The 17,252-nt window shown below is 42.2% G+C and overlaps 1 protein-coding gene across 1 annotated transcript; it reads right to left on the bottom strand.

Moving 5' to 3' along the window:
* Positions 1-216: 216 nt before the first annotated feature.
* FTHL18 (ferritin heavy chain like 18) lies at positions 217-2,682 on the bottom strand. The gene is given in 2 exon segments (XM_002762777.6): positions 217-396; positions 399-2,682. Coding segments are annotated over 2 exon segments (1,164 nt in total). The 5' UTR covers positions 1,488-2,682; the 3' UTR covers positions 217-321.
* Positions 2,683-17,252: the final 14,570 nt, after the last annotated feature.

The raw sequence follows: 17,252 nt of genomic DNA on the forward strand, positions 1-17,252 counted from the left end.
CTATGATGAATTCCATACCATGCTTTACACCTTACCATGCAATGCACCCACAAATAGCATGGCCCAAGACTGCACACCTCACCCATCCCACCCATCTCACCCCACCTCACCCCATGCCATCCCACATGCCCTCAGAGTTTATAAGGGGAAGGCGAATATGTTTTCCAGGGGCCCATAGAATACCTTTCCCCTTCACCCCCACAGATCCTGAGCTGCATGCAGATGGGGCAGAGCTGGGTGTGGAGACTGCTGGATACCTACTTTAAACCTGTATGGGGATTTGCCCTGATTCCTAAATGGTGAGAGTGTTGCAGGCACACATCAACTGGACACCTGTATTGCTTTGAGAACAGATAACTTTATTACCAACAACGGTAAAACTGAGAGGAAAAAAAACTGAAGAAAACGTTCTTAAACGGCAACATGCACGCCCCGCCTGGAGGCCAGATCCAGGGAAGGCACCCTCTGATTGTGGGGCCCGTCTGGGCTCAGGTCTCTCTCTCTCTCCTGCCCTGAGTGAGCCTGTCAAACAGGTACTCTGCCAGGCCGGGTTCCAGGGACCACATCTTGCGCAGGTTGCTCAGGTAGCCACCCACCTCTTTCACGGTCTTGGCCTGCTGGTTGAGGAAGCGGCTCTTCAGGAAGTTGCACAGCTGGGGGTCGCCCTTCTCCATGGCCAGCTGGTGCAGCTCCACGAGGCTCTTGTTGACGCTCTTCTCCAGGTGGAAGGCGTACTCCATGGCCTCGAGCCTGCTCTCCCAGCCTGCGCTCTCCGTCTTCCTGATGTCTTGAAGGGAGATGCGGCCACCGCGCAGGTTCTGCAGCCTCATCAGCTCCTGAGCGTGCTCCCTCTTCTCGTGTGACTGGCGCAGGAAGTAGCGGTCAGAGTGCTCCAGGGCAGCGTCGTCCCGGTTGAAGTAGAAGGCCATGGACAGGTACACGTAGGAGACGTGGAGCTGCAGGTTGACATGGCTGTTGATGGCGGCCTCGCTGCTGGGGTGGTAGTTGTGTCGCACTTGCGACAGCGGGCCCAGGGCGGGCAGCGCCGGGGCGGGGAGCAGGCAGGGTAAAGCGGTGCGTTGGCGCTGGTTCCGGGGGGGGCAGCGGCCTCGGTATCTGCAGTGGCGCCGGCGGCGGAGGCCTCGGAGCACCGCCATGATGGGTGAGAGCGGCTGTTGGCGGAGGGCGGGCTCCTCCAGACCAGGCAGTGGCGGTAGTCGCAGAGTTTGCGAGGGGAGCGGAAGTGGGCGCTGGGAACCGTTAGGAGGTGAGGGGCGCGCGCCCTCGGGAGGGCGGGGGCGGTGCGGAGCAGCGCCTACCTTCAGAGTGGTGGTGGTGGTGGGGGACACAGGCTGAGTTCTGTGGCAACCCAGGGAATTGGGCACTGCCTGACTTCTGCGCGATGTCAATTCTTCAGTAACTTTTCTAGTGTCCAAGGACTTTCGCCTCTCTCCTGGTTGTTCCCCTCTATGACGGCTTGTTCTCATTTTATAAACCTCTTGTCTTTCTTAAACTCTGAGAATATTTTCTGGTCACGTTTTCTTCTGTTTCCTGTATTATATCCTTTTTTTTCCTCTTCCAGAATTAGTTTTATTTGTGCATCATGATCTCTTCCTCACTTTCCTTAAATATTTGGAAAACGTTTGACCTTTCGCGATTGAAATCAAGGACTGGATTAACCTAGGTAATGAGCATGGATCTAATTCACAGCTGTGTCTGGGTTACCAGTAGGATTCTCCTATGAACAGGAGGTGGACTGTGTTAATTAGGGAGTGATCATATCCTTTGGAGATAAAGGTATAGAGCTCCCAGGTAGAGTAGGAACAATTCCAAATGCCCAAAGTGTAGCATTTCTCTGGCATTGAAAGACTTTAGTGGATCTATCTTCTAGGTAGATGTCAGCTTCCTTTAAACGTTCATCCATGTCTGCTGTACTCTGAAGCTGAATTCTCTCTGCAGGAGAAATTCCTCCACATTATCGGGAATGTGATTTCAGATTTGTTTGAGGATCAAAGCTTCAACACCAGACTGAAGACTCTGTTTTTAAAATTTACGTTGAAAAGCCCTCTATGTTCATGGTTTTTGGGTACTCAGTAACTAATCCCCATGTCTTCCCTGCTGAATTTAAAACCAATTAGTAGACACAGGACTCGGCTCACTGAAGAACAAGCTTAGGTCTGTAGCAAAATGAACTTGCTAGTACTTTTCAAATCTTCCAATTAGAGAAACTCACTATGACATATTGACATCTTCAAAGCTTATTTATTTTCATCTTGGTCCACAAAATAACCATGTTTTTCGAGCTACACTTGTGATTTGATGAGGTCATGTACTGATTTCTGGCTACTGGAATATGAAAATAACTGATGTCTGCCTGAATAAGTTCTAGTTTATAGGACACACCCTGTTCAATCCATGTCTAGAGTGAAGAAGATGAACAGACCCTAAAATATATATCTGCTGTGAAGTAGCCTGGAACTTTGGATAACATATGTAGAGTGTCCCCTCATCACTGTCACACCAACCTGCACTGGACCTTGATAAAAACAAAAAATTAAAATTCACTTTAAAAGCTACCAGAAATTTGGAACATTTGTTACAGAAGCAGCCTCTCATGACTAATCAAATTAGCTAGTCAAACGAAGTGCTAGATAACCGCAGGTTATAAGCTGCATAAGCCCTGTAGGCTTATGGCATTGGAGTGCAATCTAGAACACACCGTCTCCGTGGGAAGTGTAATGACCCTGAACTATCTAAACTTTTTCTCGAAAAAGGAGAGGTTTACATAGTTCAGGGTCATTACACTTTCTTCCTTTTGCTTAATGCACCAAATGTGTGTGTGTACACACACACACACACACACATATATACATATATATATATATATATATCCTTCTCCTTTTATTACTTCTGAAGAGTGAAATTTAAAATCTCTCATTGGCCAGGGGTGGCAGATTACCTCTGTAATCTCAGAACTTTGGCAGGCCTAGGCAGGCAGATTACTGGAGTCCAGAAGTTCAAGTCCAGCCTGGGCAACATGGCAAAACCCAGTATTTACAAAAAAAAAAAAAAATTAAAAAAAAATTGGCATGGTGCCACACATTTGTAGTCCCAGCTACTCAGGAAACTGAGATGGGACAATTGCCTGAGCCAAGGAAGTTGAGTCTGCAGTGAGCCGTGATCCCACCACTGCATTCTAGCCTGGATGTCAGGAGTGAGAGATTCAGTCTCCAAAAGGAAAAGAAAAAAAGAAAAATCCCTCATGGGACACTTGAGGATCAAGAAAAAAGATTTTCCTTCTGTCTCGATCTCCCAAAATAAAATCAGGCTGGTCCTTAGGTGCCGAAGCTTAAGTCAGGGACACAAAGCACTGGGGCAGAGATCACAACTATCTGACCCCTGGGCCAGTCAAGTGTGGTGAGAAAGGCAGGACATGTAGTGACATAAATCTCTCCTGGAACCACAAACCTGGAGTCTGTGTTTGTGTGGAGCAGTCCCCCATAAAAGGGGAATGCTAGTTCCAGGACTGGTGGTGGGAGGCTAAGCAGGTGGTACCACAGATAGTACCCTTCAGTCTTCCTTATTGAGCTGTGAGGTCTGCAGAGTTAGGAGGTTCCCATGTCTGTCTGTGTCTCCCACACTGCACACCATGCTGGTGCTTAGCACATTCTTCTCCTTTGGGAAGGAATATAGTGAGGAAGAAGCAACAAAAGTGGGCTAGGAAAGCAAAGGAACATATTGTTGGAGGTATCTGTGGAAAGGGAAGTGGTGTCAACTCCCAACTACAAACGTGAAATGCCTTTGGGCAACATGGTGCATCAATGCTCTGTGTGAGGCCCATGGTTGAGGAGCATAGCCACAGTGAGCACTGGTTAATAAAGGTACCCAGGAAGCCAGTCTTAGCTCTATCACCAGAGAGGTAGATGATTTGATGTGTCCTAACCAGACTAGATGATTTCCAGTGTTCTTGGGAATCTTCATAATTTTGTGAGGTAGGAATTCTTTTAGTTATTGTACCCATGAGGAATCTGTGATCCTAAATATAAAGCCCTTGCCCAAGATGATACCGAAACAGAATTCAATCTCAGGGTTGATGCTCAACTGTAACTGTGGAACCACCATCACGTTTTCAATGAAATGTGGTATAATTAGGTTGCTGGGTCATATAATTTCTCATGGCCTCTCCCTGCTTTAGTGAGAGCAAAGATATGTAGAGAGAAGCAGAAAATAGCTGCTATGATTCCATAGCAGCACAAACTACCTCTCTCTTGTGCCAAGTGTTCCTGGGACAGCCTTTTCCTCTGGCAAGGTCAAGTTTCTCCATGCAACTTCACAGAGCAAATACTCCTTGTTCAACTTCTCTTGGAAAATTAGTTTAAGTAAATTGTTTTTTAAAAGGTGAGGCTACAGTATGAGCTAGAACAAAGCTTTTTCTCAGGAGGCTGCCACACCTCTCTTCATAGATGGGATGAGGAGTTTAGGCTTTATATCTCTTCTCTGATGGTCTGACCCCCACTTTAGGATTGTCTTAAGTACTGTGTTTCTGCATTTTAGGTGGCATTTCTTTATAAAGTGTTGGTCTCTCATCCTTGTGCAATGGGGTAACAGTATGTCACTGTAGTAGTACAGCTGGTGCTTGGATTGACTTTCCTGGTAGGATTAAAATACATTTTATTTAGCACCCTAGTCCATCTCCCAAACTCTTGTTCCTTGGTCAATTTTCTGAATAACTGGTGCTATCTGTGTCTGATTGTTTCCATCTTCACTGTAATTATGTGACTTCTCATGAAGATGGTCTTCCTTCCTCCATCTCTTACCAGTTTGCTGCACATAAATCACAAATAATTGTTTACTGGTTAATAGACACCTCTTTGTATTATGTAGACCAGCAATTCTCGTATGTGATCTGTAAGTCTCCACACTGAATTTTTTAGTCAGTTGGTACAGGGCAGGTGTGATATGAAAGACAATTTAATGTTCAAGAAGAGAATCAGCTTCATTTCATCCAGAAACTAGCATATAGAGCAATGGAAATCATCACTTATCCTCAATGCACTCCTGATAGTTCTTTTATGATTGAGTCTGTGTGCTTCAAACTTAACTACCTTCATTGCATGTTTTATTCTAGATGGATTTCAAATGGATGACTCTGTCACTTGTGGTAGGAGACTGTGATTCTCTCATGGAGAGTTCTAGTCTAGCAGTGGCCCCAATGTTTCTTTACTGTTTGTCAAATCACCCATTTTATCCAATGAAGAGTGTGGAAGAGCAGTGATATGATTTGGCTTTGTGTCCCCACCCAAGTCTAATCGTGAATTGTAATCCCCATGTGTTGAGGAACAGACATGGTGGGAGCAAGTGGATCATGGGAGCAGTTTCTCCCATGCTGTTCTCATGATAGTGAAGATGGGAGCAGTTTCCCCAGTACTAGTCTCATGCTAGGAAGTTCTCACAAGATGTCATGGTTTTAAAAGTGACACATTAACTTTTTCTTAAAAGTTCAAGAAAGTTCACTTGAACTTTCTTTCTTTCCTGCTGCATGTAAGATATGCCTTGCTTCCCCTTTGCCTTCAACCATGATTGTAACTTTCCAGAGGCTTCCTCAGCAATGCAAAACTGTGAGTCAATTAAACCTCTTTTAATTATAAATTACTCAGTATCAGGTAGTATCTTTATAGCAGCATGATAATGGACTAATATAGATTACTGGTGCAGGCAGAGTGGGGTACTGCTATAAAGATATCCTGAAAATATGGAAGCAACTTTGGAACTGGGTAACAGGCAGAGGTTAGAACACTCTGGAGGGCTCAGAAGATGATAGAAAGATGTCAGAAAGTTTGGAACTTCCTAGAGACTTGTTGAATGGTCTTGGCCAAAATGCTGATAGTGATATGAACAATGATGTCCAGGCTGAGGTAGAAAACAAAAACCCATTTTCTGGGGAGAAATTCAAACTGACTGTACAAATTTACATATGTAACAAGGAGCCACATGTTAATAGCCAAGACAATGGGGAAAATGTCTCCAGTGCATGTCAGGGATCTTCATGGCAGCCCTTCCTATTACAGGCCCAGAGGCCTAAGAGGGAAAAATGCTTTCATGATCCAGGCCCAGGGCCCTGTCGCTCTGTGCAGCTTCAGGGCATGGTGTCCTGCATGTGGCTAAAAGGGGCCAAGGTATAGCTCAGGCAGTTGCTTCAGACAATGCAAGCCTTGGGGTCTTCCATGTGGTGTTGGGCCTGTGGGAGCACAGAAGGCAAGAGTTGAGCTTTGGCAGCCTCTGCCTAAACTTCAGAGGATATACAGAAATGACTGGATGTCCAGGCAGAAGTCTGCTGCAAGGGTGTATCCCTCATGGAGAAACTACTGGGGCAATACAAAGGGGAAATGTGGGTTTGGAGCCTGCACACAGAGTCCCTGCACACTGGGGCACTGCCTAGTGGAGCTGTGAGAGGAGGGCTATCATCGTCCAGACCTCAGAAGGATAGATCCATCATCAGCTTCCACTGTGCACCTGGAAAAGCTGTAGGCACTCAATTCCAGCCTGTGAAAGCAGCTGCAGAGCTGCACCCTGAAGAGTCACAGTAGCAGAGCTGCCCAAGGCCGTGGAAGCCCACCTGTTGCATCAGCATGCTCTGAATGTGAGACATGGTGTAAAAGAAGATTTTGGAGCTTTAAGAATGACTGCCTAGCCAGGTTTCAGACTTGCATGGGGCCTCTGGCCCCTTTGTTTTGGCCAATTTTTTTCCACTTGGAATGGGAAAATTTACCCAATCCCTGTACCCCTATTGTATCTTGGAAGTAAGTAGCTTGCTTTTGATTTTACAGGCTCATAGGCAAAAGTGACTTGCCTTGTCTCAGATGACTTTTGAATGACTTGCCTTGTCTTGGACTTTTGAATAAATGCTGGAAACACTTAAGACTTTGGTGGACCATTGGGAAGGCACAATTAGTTTTGCAATGTGAGAAGGACATGAGATTTTGAAGGGCCAGGGGCCCAGTGATATGGTTTGTCTCTGTATCCCCACTTAAATTCCATCTCAAATTGTAATCCCCACGTGTTGAGGGAGGGACCTGGTGGGAGTCATTGGCCCACGGGGGCAGTTTCCCCATGCTGTTCTCATGACAGTGAGGGAGTTCTCATGAGATCTGATGGTTTTAAAAGTGGCAGTTTCCTCTGCACTCTCTCTCTCTCTGTCCTGCTATGTGTAAGATGTGCCTTGCTTCCCACTCAGCTTATGCCATGATTGTAAGTTTCCTGGGGCCTCCCCAGCCATGCAGAAGTGTGAGTCAATTAAACCTATTTTGTTTATAAATTATCCAATTTCAGATAGTGCCTTTTTTAGCAGTGTGAGAATGGACTAATAGAGCCACAGAAAGAAGGTGAGTAGCAGACATCTTGGTGGTGGGGCTTGCTGTCCATAATCACGTCACATCTTATTTTACATCCTCTAAGGTATGGACTGATCACAGAAATGATAGAGGGAACAAGGGTATCCTCCAAAGACATAAGGGTGCAATATGAATTTTTAAGAGGAATAATATTGCCAATTTCTCATTACCCTTGGCTGTCAAATTATATAGGTCATTTGTCCCAATGTTTGGACTGTAGACTCTGGTAGAGAGAGGGTGTGAGCAGCAAGGCAGTTTCAGAGTTAATGCAAGTAGGCTGCAAATCCATACTTAGAGCCTTATCTCAGGTCTCGATGATGGCTCACAATTAACAGTTATTTTCATAAGCATATAGATGTTCTTGTGATGAAGAACATACAAATTTATTAATCCCTTATCAGATAGGTAGTTTGCAGATGTTTTTTTCCCATTCTATAAGTTGTCTTTTCACTTTGTTGTTTCCTTTGCTATGGAGAAGCTTTTTAACTAGATATGATCCCATTTGTACATTTTTGCTTTGGTTTCCCATGTACAAGCAGATGTTTAAAGGCAAAAAGGGGGACAGAGAGTGGGCTGATACAAAATTGCTTGTCAGCAATTCTCTTTGGTTTATAGAAATAATATTGGTTAGTGATTGGCTATATATTGTTAATCTATAGGGCTTGAGTTATCTTGTCTGGTGCAGTATTGTTAGGTTAATTTATAGCTACTTGTGGCAATAGCAAGTAGTTTCTGTTATCAAGTCCCCAAATATAGGTTCATATATTCAATATATAGTAAGCCAAACCCTGACACATCAGTGCTTAGGAGCAAAGGAAGGGTTATTTGATTTAGCTAAAGCAAGAGGGCGGAAGAGACAGTCTCTCAAATCTGATCTGCCTTTGAACATAATTGAAGGATTTTATGAATAAGATAGGAATGCGGGAAGTGGGATATCTCGATCGTCAAAGTTGTTTGTGCCCCTTGAACACTAGATCTCATCAGTCCCAGTCAAACTTTTGGATGCCATGAAGGAAGTCTGTATGACTCAAGGATCATTGTTCTTTAAAATAGAAACAGGTTCATCAATCTTGAGGGCAGGTCCAGGGTTCAGGATATGTTAATCAATTGCTAATGATTACTCTCTACAGAAATGATTATGTACCAACAAGCATGCATGGATGAGGAAAAGAACAAAGAAAAAGGAGAATAAGTAAAACAACCTGATACTTAAAATAAGGGCTCAGTTATAACATCCTCAATATCATTGTTCCATTTCTCAATCTTGAGGAATTGGTGGGTTAACTCATTATAACTATTTCCTGCTGGTAAGGGGCATTGCTAGGGGTCCAGGGAATGGCACTTATATACCTACAGTTGAAAATATTCATAGGTTCTGAGGCTTACAGAAGCAATTCTTTGCAATATCATTGAACAACGTGTTAGGATCTTCTGAGAGACATGATTTTGAAATCTTATATATATAGTGCAGCACCAATATAATCCACAACAAAGGAGTATGCCTATTCCTGTAATCAAAGCTAGAATTATTAGTAATTGTTTTCCACCAAGAGAATAATGACTTGCAACAAGAAAATAACTATTGGTTTAGCAACATCAGGTTGGACATGGCATCAATTTGCTGCAAGTATCTTTAAAAGTTCCTGTATTGTCTGGGATGTATGTAAGACCTTTGGTTTTGATTATGGCATAGGTTCCCCTTTGTGTAGCTGTGAGGACATAGAGGGTCATGCAGTTCTGCAAGACTGCCTTTCTCATCATGGTCATTTCAAAGGTTACTAAAGAGATGCCTCTGAAAGCATCCTTTAGCATATGCTGCATATATTTTGTTAGGGTCCTGGTGTGCCAGATAACATTTTCTAAACTAACTTGGAGAACAGAAATGGATAGGAGATGGTAATAACAGTGGAAACCAACCTGGGCCATTGGTATAACACATACTGGAAATCTGCAGGCTGTCTGTGTTTTCCAAATGAAACTGGATCCAGGGGAAACCCAAGGTGTGTCATTTTATCCATCCAATAAGGTATTCAGGGCCAAAGATCAGTGTCACATAGCCATTTAGTTCCATTTGGGGCTAGTCCTCGAATTCCTAGCTTCTGTGTCAAATCAGTGGGGACCAGTCAGTTTGTTGTAGCACTAGATTATGTTGACATTGTTGTGGGGGCATCCAGCCCATATTCCTAGTAATATTTGGGCAATGATCATTAGAGTTATTTTTTTTTGTTCCTAACATAAAGTGTCAATTATTTAAGTAGCTGGTGGTGGGTGTCATCCAAAGAAAATCATTTCAAACTAAATAGAAACTCCTCAGTATAGTGACTGCTAATAGCCAAAACTTTGGAGGTAGCCAAGCGAATCTCATTCAGGACAGGAGCAGCATATTCAGAAGTTTGTTGAATAGTCTGATTTATAGTAAAAGGTTTTCTTTGACCTGGGTTTTGGAGGATTACATTAATGACAGGCCATAACCTTATATTTTCTTATGTTAGAACACCAGAGACCTCATTTTCTTGTAATTAGTTTTTCATTAAGCTTTGTAAATGTACTCGGTCATTTCCTTGTAGAGGTGAGACCCACCAAGGTAATCCAGAAATGCTAGATATAGGTAGCAGCCCATAAACCCCACAAGCATCCTGTTGTAGGCTATCTGTATATGATGCTGTGCCCATTATAGGAAAAGATTGGTTTCGGGAGACACTATAAGCCCATATATTGTTATGGGGATTAGCAAGAATCTTATAATTAAATAATAGAAGGCTTTACTTATTTGCAGTTTTTCTTAAATAGCAGCTTCAAGTTTTCAGTTGGTTCACAGGTCCATTTAGCTTGATTGCCTCATAAATTGAGCTGGGGAGGGGCAATCTTTACCTGTGTATAATGTACCCAGAGTTTAACCCCAGCCAACTTGATAAATGAGTGGTCAGGAGGACCTCACAGGGTCCTACCCATTGAGGAACAGTTGATGATCCAGTCCAATTTCCCTCCAAGTCTTGAGAAGGACTTGCTTTCTGTCCTGGAAAGGGTGAAGTGGCATGTCCATGGGGAAGGCCAACCTGTCAGAAGCTAACTCTTGAACAGAGGTTACTTTTTAATTTGGCAATTTAATTTCAAAAGGGCTCAATTGGAGCCTACTTTGGAGAGCAATCTGAATTCTCAGCAGGGCAGAGGGCAGTACCTTGTCCCAAGTTAGACTGGTTTCTTGGCACACCTTAGCAATTGTTCTTTTTTTTTTTTTTCATTCAATCATGTATTCATTTATTCAGCTTTCAACTCTAATGACTGAATGTTCTATTTCCAAAAAATTATGTCAATGAAATTCCCCTTTTTCAAATAGTTTTTTCTTAAACGTTTTAAAAGCTTTTCTCCTTTTTTAAAAAAATTGCATTTTAGGTTTTGGGGTACATGTGCAGAACATGCAAGATAGTTGCATAGGTACACACATGGCAGTATGTTTTGCTGCCTTCCTCCCCTTCACCCACATTTGGTATTTCTCCCCAGGCTATCCCTCCCCAGCTCCCTCTCCTATACCCGCAATTGTTCTTTTTATAGTATGATACATATTTTTTTCGGTCTTTCCTGTGGATTGCGGCCACCATGCTGTGTAAAGTTTCTATTCAATGTCTAGAATCTGAGACACTTCCTATACTACCTGAGAGACAAATGTTGTGTTGTTGTCACTATGAATATCAAAGAGAGTCCATGCCAGGGGATTCTCTCTTTAAGTAAACTATGGACCATTTCAGGTAGGGTATGCCTTCATCCATCCTGTAAATGTATATATGAAAAAGCAAAAAAATATCTATAGCCCTTGGGTACTCACAGCACTGTGGTGAAATCAACTTGCCAATCCTCATATGGAGAGTCTCCCCAAGAGTCCCCTCTTGAACAGGGGATAGGGGTCCAGTTTTAGGATGGTTTTGAGCACAGAGAGTGCACTAATGGATCATATTTTGGATTATCCATTGCATGTTGGGACTAAACAAGTACTAATGTAGCCATTAAAGGGTTGCATCTTTTCTGTAATGGGTGCTTTGATGAAACTTGCTCACTATATACATACATATATATATATATTATATATATTTATATATATACATATATATACATATATGTATACATATATATTTGAGACAGAGTCTTGTTCTGTCACCCAGACTAGAGTGCAATCTCAGCTAACTGCAACCTCTGCCTCCCAGGTTCAAATGATCCCATACCTGGCTTATTTTTTTTTTGTATTTTTTCAAGGGACAGAGTTTCACCATAATGGCCAGACTGGTCTTGAACTTCTGGCCTCAAGTGATGCATCTGCATCGGCCTCCCAAAGTATTGGGATTATAGGTGTGAGGCACTGTGCCCAGCCAATTTACTATGTCTTTAAGGAGGGCTCCAGGAACCAATACGATGCCTCCCAAATTACATATCCAGCCTGGATGGCCTGGGGCTGGGGATGTAAATCTCCAATCCTTGGCCCACTTTAAATTTCCTTCAGTATAGCAAGGTTGGGACTTACTTGGCCTGCTACTGGGCCTTACTGGAAACTGAATACTTGACTATGGGTCACCAAATGACCATGTAACCTGAACTGCCTATCACAAACTGGATGTTATCTGACCCACCAAGTTATAAAGTTGGGTGTGCACAGTAGCACTGCATCATCAATTGGAAGTGGTATATATGTGATCGAGTTGAATGGACTCTGAAGGCGTAAGTTACATGAAGAAGTGGACCAAATGCCCATGTTCCCTACTCCTGCTACACTGCCTTCTCACTCCCAGCCTGCACCCGTAGCCTCATAGTGAATTCCTCACAATTAGTTAACAGAGAAAAAGAAGACTAGGCTAGGTTTATAGATGATTCTGCACAATATGCAGGCACCACACCAAACTGAACAGCTACAGATCTACAGCCCTTTCCTGGGATATTCCTGAAGGGCACTCATGAAAAGAAATCCTCTTAGTCTGTAGAACTTCAAGCAATGCACCCATTTGTTCCCTTTGCTTAGAAGGAGAAATGTCCAGATGTGATTATATACTGATTCATTCCCTGTGGCCAATGGTCTGGATGATCAGAGATGGAAAGGAACATGATTTGAAAATTGGTGACAAGAAAATATGGAAGAGTTTATATGGATAAACCTCTCTGAATGGGCAAGAAATGTGAAGATATTTGTGTCACATGTGAATGTTCACCAATGGTGAACCTCCAATGGTCACCAATGGGTGACCTCAGCAGAGGATCTGAAGAACCAAGTGGATAGGATGACCTTTTCTATGGATACCACTCAGCCTCTTCCCCTAGCTGCCCCTATCATTGCCCAGTGGGCTCATGAACAAAGTGGCCATAGTGGCAGAGATGCAGGTTATACATGGGCTCAGCAATGTGGACTTCCACTCATCAAGGCTGACCTGGCTATAGCCCCAACTGAGAGCCCAATCTCCCAGCAGCAAACCCTGAGCCCCTGGTTTGAAGCCATTTCCCAAGGTGATCAGCCAGCTCCTTGGTAGCAGGTTGATTACACTGGACTACTTCCACCGAGGAAAGAACAGCCTTTTGTTCTTACTGGAATAGCACTTACTTTAGATACAAATTTGCTTCCATCCATGGACTTACAGAATGCTTTACACACTGTCATGGTTTACACACAGCATTGCTTCTGATTTAGAAATTCACTTTATAGCAAAAGAAGTGTGGCAGTGCGCCAAGGCTCATGAAATTCACTCGTGTTACCATGTTCTCTACCATCCTAAAGCAGCTGATATAATGGTGAAATGGACTTTTGAAGGCTTTCTTACAATTCCAGCTAGTTGGCAATACCTTGCAGAGCTGAAGAAAGGTTTTCCAGAAGGCCTCTACTCAGCATCCAATAGATGCTGCTGTTTCTCTTATAGCCAGGATTCATGTCTCCAAGAATCAAGTCATGGAAATGGAAGTGGCACCACTCACTATTGCTAATAGTGACCCACCAGCAACATTTTTGTTTCCCGTTTCCAACAGCTTAACCTCTGCTGGCCTAGGGGTCTTAGTTGCAGAGGGAGAAATGCTTCCATCTGGAGACACGACAATGATTTCATTGCACTGGAAATTAAGACTGCCACCTGGCCACTTTGCACTATTCATTTTCTCTGAAGCTACAGGCAAAGAAGGTAGTTACTGTGCTGGCTGAGGTGATTGATCCTGACTACCAAGGGCAAATTGGACTACTACCCCACAATGGAAGTAAGGAAGAGTATGTCTGGAATACAGGAGATGAAAAATACAATAGCTCAATTCAAGCAGGACTCCTAATGTCATGGTTTACACACAGCATTGCTTCTGATTTAGAAATTCACTTTATAGCAAAAGAAGTGTGGCAGTGGGCCAAGGCTCATGAAATTCATTCATTCCAGACACTTCAGGAATGAAGATTTGGTTTACCTTATCAGGTGAAGTGTGGCAACCAGCAGAGGTGCTTGTTGAAGGCAAAGGGAAAACAGAATGGGCAGTGGAAGAAGGTGATTATAAATATCATGCATGACCATGTGACCAGTTACAGGAATGATGATTCCAATTTTCATGATTATTTCCTCCTTAGTTTGTTACAAATACATTTGTATGTGTTTGTATTACGTAAATGTTTTATTTCCTCTTATTTCCTTATCATGTAACATAAGATGTATTAACTTTTATCATAGTATTTAAGTATTGATAATTTTATATCTTAGTATTTAAATTATAGGATATCAGGGAGAAGAATAAACATCATTCAAGGACTTTGCCTCCTCTTTTGGGGAAGGGTTTTATGTATTTTTGGTTGTACCCAGTAGAGATGGATGTTAGATGGAATTATAACCCTGTTATTGTTTAGAGATTAAATATGGCTTAAGGAGATGTTTATGAGTGACAAGTTGATAAGCGGTGAAGTTGGTGATGATAGAAATGATATAAACAAAGAATCACAACCATTAACATTCATGGTTCTCTCTTATATTTGCTTCCATTGATGGACTTAACAGAATGCTTTATATACATAATTATTATAGTGTGTGTTGGTAGCCAGTGTTCTGTGTTTGTGAGTTAGGAACAACTGTATTAAAAAGAGTGTTTTGAACCCCAATCGGTATATTAATGGAGGAGATTCTGAAGACTTTTTTGAAGTGGTTAAGATGAGGAACCATGAAGTTGGATACCAATAGGAGATGTTATATTACAGTGGCTTTTCAATTATGTTCATCCAATTTTAAGGTTTGCAGAGGTGACTTGGATTGATGAGAAAGGTCACAGATGGTGGGATTCAAGCATCACACTTCTGTAGTCAATAACATTCCCATCTGTGTAATACATTAGAGTTCCATGAAAATTGTTTCAAAATTAGGTCTCATTGCTAAAAACTTATAAAAATCACAGCATAGACAAATAAAGATGTAAGCACCATGAGACTTTAGGCAAGAAGAATCTCTGGGAACTTAAGGTTAGAGACCTGGTTAGAAGATTAGAAGGATACCAATTTCAGTTTGATTGAAAAATTTCCAGGGACAAAGACTAATATAGACACTATTAATTTCTAATCTCCTCAGTGTTTCACACAAAGTCACCATTTTATAAATATTTATCATCTGTACTATAGAAAGGAATAAGATTAGATAAACTCACAGGACCAAATTACAAAGAGTTCTGAAAGTTACAATTTAACATAGAAGTAGATAAAGCTTTTTCCTTGTAAATCTGCTTCAGTTCTTTGTAGATTCTGGATATTAGCTCTTTGTCAGATGGGTAGATTGCAAAATTTTTTTCCCATTCCATTGGCTGCCAGTTCACTCTAATGATTATTTCTTTTGCTGTGTAGAAACTCTTAAGTTTAATTAGATCCCATTTGTCTATTTTGGCTTTTGTTGCCATTGCTTTTGCTATTTTAGACATGAAGTGCTTGCCTATGCCTATGTCCTGAATCATATTGCCTAGGTTTTCTTCTAGGATTTGTATGATGTTAGGTCTTATGTTTAAATCTTTAATCCATCTGGAGTTAATTTTAGTGTAAGGTGTAAGGAAGGAGCCCAGTTTCAGCTTTCTGCACATGGCTAGCTAGTTTTCCCAACACCATTTATTAAACAGGGAATCCCTTCCCCATTGTTTGCTTTTGTCAGGATTGTCAAAGATCAGATAGTTGTAGATGTATGGCATTGCTTCTGAGGCCATTGTTCTGTTCCACTGGTCTATATCTCTGTTTTGGTACCAGTACCATGCTGTTTTATTACTGTAGCCTTGTAGTATAGTTTGACGTCAGGTAGTGTGATGCCTCCAGGTTTGTTCTTTTTGCTTAGGATTGTCTTGGCTATGCAGGCTCTCTTTTGGTTCCATATGAAGTTTAAAGTGGATTTTTCCAGTTCTGTTAAGAAGGTCAATGGTAGCTTGATGTGAATAGCACTGAATCTATAAATTACTTTGGGCAGTATGGCCATTTTCACAATATTGATTCTTCCTAACCATAAGCCAAGAAAAAAACAAATGGACCCATTCAAAAGTGGATGAAGGATATGAACAGATACTTTTCCAAAGAAGACATTTATGAGGCCAACAAACATGAAACAATGCTTATCATCACTGGTCATTAGAGAAATGCAAATCAAAACCACATTGAGATACCATCTCACACCAGTTAGAATGGCAATCATTAAAAAATATGGAGACAACAGATGCTTGAGAGGATGTGGAGAAAAAGGAACACTTTTGCACTGTTGGTGGGAGTGTAAATTAGTTCAACCATTGTGGAAGACAGTATGGTAATTCCTCAAGGATCTAGAAATAGAAATGCCATTTGATCCCAGAATTCTGTTACTGGGTATATACCCAAAGGATTATAAATCATTCTGTTATAAAGACACATGCACACGTATGTTCACTGCAGCACTGTTTACAATAGCAAAGACCTGGAACCAACCCAAATGCCCATCAAAGATAGACTGGACAAAGAAAATATGGCACATATACACTATGGAATATTATGCAGCCATAAAAAATGATGAGTTCATGTCCTTTGTAGGGACATGGATGAATTGGAAACCATCTTTCTCAGCAAACTGACAAAAGAACAGAAAACTAAACACTGCATGTTCTCACTCATAGGCGGGTGTTGAACAATGAGAACACGTGGGCACATGGAGGGGAACATCACACACTGGGGTCTTTTGGGGGATGGGGACTAGGGGAGGGACAGCAGGGTGTGGGGAGGTTGGGGAGGGATAACACTGGGGATAAATGCCTGATGTGGGTGACAGGGGGATGGAGACAGCAAACCACCATGGCATGTGTGTATCCATGCAACGATCCTGCAAGATCTGCACATGTATCTCAAAATTTAAAATACAACAAGAAAGAAAAAAAAGAAAACTGGGTGCTGTGGCTCACACCTGTAATCCTGGCACTTTGGGAGGCCGAAGTGGGTGGATTACCTGAGGTTAGGAGCTGGAGACCAGCCTGACTAACAAGGTGAAATCCTTTCTCTACTGAAAAAAATACAAAATATTAGCCAGGCGTGGTAGTGGGCACCTGCAATCCCAGCTACTCGGGAGGCTGAGGCAGAATTGCTTGAACCCAGGGGGCAAAGGTTGCAGTGAGCCGAGATCGTGCCATTGTACTCCAGCCTGGGCAACAAGAGTGAAACTTCATCTCAAAAACAAAAAACAAACGAAAAATGATAACTTTTGTGCTTTGTGCTGTTGTTATTAGGGTTTAGGGAACCTAAAACAAAGTAGATAAAGTAAATAAAATTACTGAGAACAGAATGTAAAGATACAAAGTTTAAAGAAATGGCAGGTGATAAGAATTACAGCAGAAAGACAAGCACTGAGGCCAGCCAGAAGGCTAATCGTGTTTTGGCCAATT

Source organism: Callithrix jacchus, chromosome X (genome assembly GCF_049354715.1).
Source record: "Callithrix jacchus isolate 240 chromosome X, calJac240_pri, whole genome shotgun sequence".
Classification (NCBI taxonomy): Eukaryota; Metazoa; Chordata; class Mammalia; order Primates; family Cebidae; genus Callithrix; species Callithrix jacchus.